The sequence below is a fragment of the Octopus bimaculoides genome, chromosome 4 (genome assembly GCF_046866305.1).
Source record: "Octopus bimaculoides isolate indiv1 chromosome 4, ASM4686630v1, whole genome shotgun sequence".
In the NCBI taxonomy this organism is placed as follows: domain Eukaryota; kingdom Metazoa; phylum Mollusca; class Cephalopoda; order Octopoda; family Octopodidae; genus Octopus; species Octopus bimaculoides.
This window is the reverse complement of record NC_142931.1, coordinates 126,016,835-126,024,334: the sequence shown is the minus strand read 5'-3', so window position 1 is coordinate 126,024,334 and position 7,500 is coordinate 126,016,835. Positions and strand designations below refer to the sequence as shown.

Genomic DNA, 7,500 nt, shown 5'->3' with positions numbered 1-7,500 from the left:
TCATCATCATCATCATCATCATCGTTTAACGTCCGCTTTCCATGCTAGCATGGGTTGGACGATTTGACTGAGGACTGGTGAAACCGGATGGCAACCCAGGCTCCAATCTAAATTTGGCAGAGTTTCTACAGCTGGATGGCCTTCCTAACGCCAACCACTCAGAGAGTGGGAGAATTTACGAAAAAAACAACAGACGAAGACAGGTGGTGTAAACAACAAATGGATGTATTAGTATAACGCTCAGGAATAAGGTCTTTAACGTTTCGAGCCTACGCTCTTCAACTGAAAGGAACACACACATATATATGTATATAAATATGCAAACATGTATATGTATGCGTGTGTTTTACCTATTAGAGTGTATATTTTTGTATGTGTATATACACATTTATAACATACAAACACGCAGGGACATGGGTACATGCACATACGTAAAAGAAGTCGAGAAAGAAAGAAAAAGAAAGAGAAAGAGAAAGAAGAGAGAGAGAGAGGGGAGAGGAAAGAGAGAATGAGTGAGAGACAGAGAGACAGAGAAAGAGTGTGGTACTTACCCCATGTAATTTAAAGTATAGTCCGCAGGCATTGCACACAGGTTCTCCTTCGTTGTTACGTCGCCAGAGGGTTGTGGTTGATGTGTGACAATTGGCGCAGGAAAGTCCTGCTCTTCTGGAGCCCGACTGAAACGGAAATACCTAGTTCCATTAGTCCATGATTTCTTACTCGTATTTGATAATTATTAGGTTCTTATAGTTATCTTATCTATCTCTAAGTAATGGCCCTTGTTTTCAGACGAGGAAATCGAAAAATGTAGCTAAATCGAAAACTCCCATAAAATCCGAACAGTCCTTCAACGGTATGTTCCCCTTTCTTATTCTGTTATTCTGAAAACGAATGTTCCATTATTCTTTTATGCATCACTTTGACTAGACTATTTTGAACTCCAAGCGTAAGCGAACGGATATATATCCAATGATTACTATGAAGGCTACACACAGAAATCCGACATTTGATTCGACTGAGGTGGGTCTTGATCTCAGAACGTCAAGGACCATAACTAAATATTACAAGGTCTTATGCTGTATTGATTTTTATACCGATACTACTAGTCTGTAGAGGCACCTGGCTTAGTGGTTAGGGGTGTTGGACACATGATCTTAAATTGTGGTTTCGATTCCTGGACAGGGTAACACGTTGTGGCCTTCAGCGAAACATTTAGTTTCCACCTTGCTCCAATCCACTCAGCTGGCAAAAATGAGTAATCCTGCGACGGACCGGCGTCCCGTCCAGGTGGGGAATATATACCCCGTGGAAACCAGGAAACTGACACTAAGAGACTTGAGAAAGAACATTAATTTTTTTTACTACTAGAATGATGAAAAGGTAAAATTGACAGCGGTGCTATCTGAACTCTGAAACGGGAAGGGAAGAAACTAAACACTAAAAATGTCATCTTCTATGATATCCAGATTTTGCCTGGCTTGCATGTCTTTAAACCGCATAATATTGTGATAAATGGATTTAATTCCTGATCTTTCGCTTTTAAAGATAACAGTTAGTCAGCTAGTAAGTAATATAAGGTCTATTTGCTTCAGACAACAGATTAAGAATATATTGCTTCCCCCAAAGTCATTAGTGTTGCAATTTAAGTTTAGAGAAAGAGTTACTTTCCCTTAGAGAATTGATCTCACTTTCTGTTTTTACCCCAGAGAGCAACCTTTATTCTTTACTCTGATTCTTTAATCTATCGAACAAAAATCGAAAACCAAAAGATATCGAGGACTCAAAAAGATAAGCAGGCATGGTTGTGTAATAAGAAATTTACTTCCAAGCCACATAAGCTTTATGATTTATAATTTATTTGTTTTGTTTTTATAAAAAAACTTTTGACCTTATTATATAATACAAATAAATTATTTATACATCCATCATTCTCCATTTTCTTTCATCATCGTTAACAATATATATATACTTTTTAACCCTGAGGAGGATGTGTTAGGGAATTTACTTATTTAACTTGAATTAAGAGTTGAATTTAACCTTATGCAGAAATGTATACATAGGTAATAAACTTTAATATAATGGATTTAGCGTCAAAGCTCTTATTTAATATATATATATATATATATATATATATATATATATATATATATATATATATATATATATATATATATATATATATATATATATATATATATATATACATACTGTTGTGTCTGGGGAGCGTCATTCTCTTTTAGTGACTTATAAGTTAACACACTCACCGGTAAAATTTCCACTCATTTACTTATTCATTTTTCTAAAATCTTCTCAATAGTTGTTGAAAAGGTTGCAAGACGCAACGAAAATTTTAGAAAAATAAATAAGTAAATGTTTGGAAATTTTACCGCTGACTGTGTTAAATTATAAGGCACTAAAAGAGAATTACCCACCCCAGACATAGACACAACAGAATATGCTTCAACGTACGAACTCACATAAAGAATTTTGCAAACCAATCCCCAAACGATATATATATATATAAATATATATATATATATATACACATACATAGGGCTTGCGTTTGGCCCTCATCATCACTCGATAATCGGTGTTGCTTTGTACACATCGCTGAAGCATTTCGGCAAAAAGAAACCTATAGAATAAGCTTTGACGAGAAAAAAAATGTACTGGGGTCTATTTGTTCGGTTTAACCCTTTAAGGTGGTGCCCCAACGTGACTGCAGTCTAGTGACTGGAATAAGTAAAAGATGACAGATAAAATAAAATACATGAGAAATTACAGACAACATTCACAAGAATAAATAACATCAACAACAACAAACAATATACAGACAGATATTACGTTATACTGTAGGACCTAATTACCGATTGCAGACTTGCACTGTATGGTAGAGTTGTGTCCCTTACCAATCGCCGCTGGGGTTTGATCAGGGGTCGGTTGATGCCATTCATTTTATGGTAGAGTCCACAAGCATTGCACAGATAATGTCCAGTTCCGTCACGGCGCCAAAGAGGAGTAGAAATTGCCCCGCAGTTGACACATTCTCGACCTTCCATGTCAGCAAAATAATCTCCATCTGAAATAGGGAATAAATAAATAAAAACATATTAAAAACTTCGTATTCGTGGGTCGAGGATTATGATAATCAAGCGTTCCTAAAACTCCTCAGTTTCTTAACTATATTACGTCCCCGTAACTTAGCGGTTCGGCAAAAGGAAACCGATAGAATAAGTACTATAGGCTTACAAAGAATAAGTCCCGGGGTCGATTTGCTCGACTAAAGGCGGTGCTCCAGCATGGCCGCAGTCAAATGACTGAAACAAGTAAAAGAGTAAAAGAGATGATGACAGACCGTCTTTTATCATGAATTTTAGCCTACAGAAATCTTTATGAAATCGTTCTGTTTGGTAAAAAAAGAACAGCTATATCTTCAAATGACACCCAGCCCTTTCAGTCGTTGATACACGATAAATAATTCTTTCTGTTATAAACATAAAACTGGAAATTTAATGGGGAGATTTAGTCGATTACATTGACCCCAGTGGTTCTTATTTTATTGACCCAAAAGGATGAAAGGGAATGTCGACCTCGGTGGGATTTGAACGTTTTAGCCGGCGTGCTAACGATTCTGCCAGTTCGACGTCAGTTCGATGCCAGTTCGATAGACGATATGTAATGACGGGATATGGTTATGATTGGAAAGACGTTGATGATTAGGTCATCTGTTCCACTAGGGTTTACATGGGACTGATGAATATAAACGTCACCAACAATCAGTGTCAGAACTGTTCCTATCCATAACATTGGAGTAAATTAATAAAAAGTTCAAAATAGCTGACACGTGACGATGGTTTGAAGGACGCCTGGGAAACGAAACGAAAAACACAAAAAAAAAATAAAAAAAATAAAGAAAAGTAGCAGTGGGCCAATTGTGAAATATAAAAGGTCATCTTTGAAATACATACGCCTTATTGATTGTATTGAATTGCAAATAACAAAGCTCATGAGTTGATCAAAATGTCGATTTTATAAAGGTTAACTCCATGTCGTAAGCGGCTCAAGTGTGAGACTATTAAAGTCGATTGACAGTCCTCCGACTTTATGTAACATTATATAAGTGTGTGGCTAGGTACGTATATTTACACACACACACAATTTCTGCATATGTGTGGGTATATGTAAATGTATATCGCTAAGTGTATGTGTATGACCGGATATGATTATGCATATGAATATGTATGTATGTATGCATGTATGTATGTATGTATGTATGTATGTATAGATAGATAGATAGATAGAGTGGGAGAGAAAGAGAGAGAGAGAGAGAGAGAGAGAGAGAGAGAGACAGACAGACAGACAGAGACAGAGAGAAATTAAGCAGATCCGTCAAAGGTGTTAGATTAGAAAAAGCAAACTTGTCCGCCAATCAGTGACATTTCCTTTATGTTTGTCCATCCCATTCTTTCTCTCTTACTCTCTCTCTCTCTCTCTCTCTCTCCCTCTTTCTCATTCTCTCTCTCTGTTCCTCATTCTCTGTGGTTTACACTTTATACTTTATGAAGTGGTTTACTTATTATTTCATGCAGCTCAGCAGCTGCCATTCGTAACGGTATGAGTGTTTCTCATCGCCTTCGTGAATAAGGCAGAGTGATGTAAGGATGGGTTCTTTACTCATCTATTACATATATACATATCGCTGCAGAAACATCATTATAATAAGTTGCTCTTAACGCTGAACCTTTCGTCAGCAGTGATCACCAAGGAAAATATCAAAGTGTACACTATACTACATTATACAACTTGTTATATTATTTTTAAAAACACTTACATCCTTTCGGGATCGAGGCAATAAAGTACCAGTCAAGTAAGTCCCCATCCCTCAAAATTCAAGCCTTATGTCTATATTAGAAACAGTTATTATTACTGCGACAAATGGCGCGAACTATGATCGTGCTAGACAAAACGCTTAGCAGCATTTCATCCGGCGCTTTACGTTCTGAGTTCAAATCCTGCTGAGGTCAACATTACCTTTCGTAACTTCTGGGGTCGATAAGATAAAGTACCAGTGAAGTACTAGGGTCAATGTCATCGTCAATTCTTCTTTCCCCAAACTGATGGTTTTGCTCAAAAATTTGAAACGATCATCATCATCATCATCATCGTCATCCTCATCATCATCATCATCATCATCATCATCATCAGTAGTAGTAGCAGCAGCAGTAGTAGTAGTAGTAGTAGTAGTAGTAGTAGTAGTAGTAGTAGTAGTAGTATCTACACCTTGTGTGGTTGTGTTTACGCGCTTTAAGTAAAGTTGATATTGGATAGGCTAAGTGTGACGGGTTCATTATTCCATTGCAAACGAAAGAGGAGAGAAAACGGGCTCAAGACCTCCCTCAATTTTCGTGACATGATATGAAGGGGAATGATTTACAACTATTGCAAAGTTTATGTTTGCATTCGTGTGTGTGTGTGTGTGTGTGATGGAGGAAGATGTATGCGTGTCTGACTGCACGTGTTTGCGTATATGGCTATGCATGTATGTTGTCATTTCAACTGTGTATAAAGTATGTGTCAACGGGTTAGAATCGTACATAGGTGTGTAATGTTTTTGTTCATTTATATGTTGGTACGTGTGTATATGTGTATATGAGAGCGTATACACACATACATTTATCTATATATACATATATTTATATAAACATCATATATATATATATATATGTATACGCACGCACATATGTATATGTATACGCACGCACATATGTATATGTACACACACATTATATACCCCAATGTATTTATATTTACATATAGCACAAAAATAAAGACATCTCTCCCAACACACACATAATACGCACACATGCGTGTGTGATACATATGTATACATACATGCGGAGAGAGTTTAGGCAAACATACAATATATATACAATATATATATATATATGTGTGTGTGTGTGTATATAATATATGACAATTATTCGGTAGCCATGATAAAACTCCGAGTTTCGGATGTCGGAGCGGGAACCCACGCCGCCATCTCTTCAGTTATCTGGCCATCGAAAAATGCTATAAATATATAGTAATACCTCATTTTACGAGGACCTGCTTTACGATGCCCCGTTTTACGAGTTACATTTTATAATAAATATAAAAAGGTTAAACAGCCATTATATGTGTGTGTGTGGCAATATCGCAACATGTGGCAATGTCGTAACATGTGGCAATACTGTTTGTGAGACATCTACACAGCGGCAGAGCGAAATGACGGCATAAAGTTTCGTTGCTACTATGGATAATTATTGCTCTGTTTTACGAGTTTTTAACTCGTATATCGAAGCATTACTGTATACGTATTGACGTATCTAATGGGTCTGCATGTACATAATTACTGTGTGCATTTGTTTGTGTAAGCTTGATTGTTGTTTGTAAGTATTATTGGATGCGTCTTGATTGTACATTGCAAGCATCGACCTGAACCCGAGTGTGTGTGTGTGTGCGTGCGCGCGTGAATTTGTGTGTGTGTTTGTGTGTGTGTGTGTGTGTGCGTATGTGTACATGTGTGTGTGAATCTGTATGTGCTAGCTTTCATATGAGTTAAGCTGACGTGTTTTGTTTCAAATGAAATTAGAAACACAGAATTCACAGATAAGAAAACCTGTTGTATATCGGATACCTTAATGTAGCCTTTTGTTTTGTGCTTTCGTGGTGTTGTTTTTCTTTTTCTTTTAAATCATTAATTTCGTTTGCATTGTTGTTTAGTTCTTGCTTTTATAATTTCTTTCTGCCGTATTATTGTTGGCACTGATGATGATGATGATGATGATGATGCCAAACACACATACATATATGTCTATATGTGTATATATAAGCGTATGTGTGCGAGCGCGTGTATATATATATATATATGTATATATATATATATATATATATATATATATATATGTTCTGTTGCTTATTTTCCTTCCCTATTTTATAAGCTACGGTCCTGAGTTGACGTGTTGTATAAAACATGTTGGTAAATATTTGTGCCGATGATGTATATAATAAAATAGAAGCCATTTGGCCCAATCTAACAGTGTTAATAAACAGATAGACAGACAGACGGATAGACGGACGGACGGACGGACGAACAGACATGCCAGTGAATAGCAAGCTTACGGAGCTCTAGTGTGAAGTGTTACGTTGGTTGGATGTGGGCTGGGTTAGTTTTGTTTTGCCAACAATGGCACCCCTGCACAACATCACACCGGGTGGCGCTAGATTATATAAAGGTCACCCTAGTAACGTATTTTGTGTTTGTATTACACATACAAGGAGATACGCTAACTCTTGTGTTTCTTTGTGGGTGCCCTGTGTGCGTGTGTGTTATTTGTGTGTGTGTCAATGCTCTTGTTGGTGCGTGTGCATGCGTGTGTGTATTATGTGTATGTGTGTATGTGTGTTTGATATATTAATATAAATATTTGGCGCAAGTAGCGAAGCTAAATACAAGAGCAG

At 36.8% G+C, this 7,500-nt stretch overlaps 1 protein-coding gene across 4 annotated transcripts in view; it reads right to left on the bottom strand.

The window, feature by feature from the left end:
* The window catches only part of LOC106871861 (transcription factor GATA-4), a 64,708-nt gene that overhangs the window by 15,119 nt on the left and 42,089 nt on the right, over positions 1-7,500 (bottom strand). For 3 of the 4 annotated variants that reach the window (XR_001409706.2, XM_014918596.3, XM_014918594.3), the window contains exons 3-4: positions 2,868-3,079; positions 552-692 (exon numbers count right to left, since the gene is read on the bottom strand). Coding sequence is in view for 3 of the 4 variants with exons in the window: in XM_014918596.3 (XP_014774082.2) it covers positions 552-692; positions 2,868-3,079 (353 nt within the window). In the remaining variant the exon portion in view is untranslated. The remainder of the gene's footprint in view (positions 1-551; positions 693-2,867; positions 3,080-7,500) is intronic. The other variant, XM_014918595.3, reaches the window with a different exon arrangement.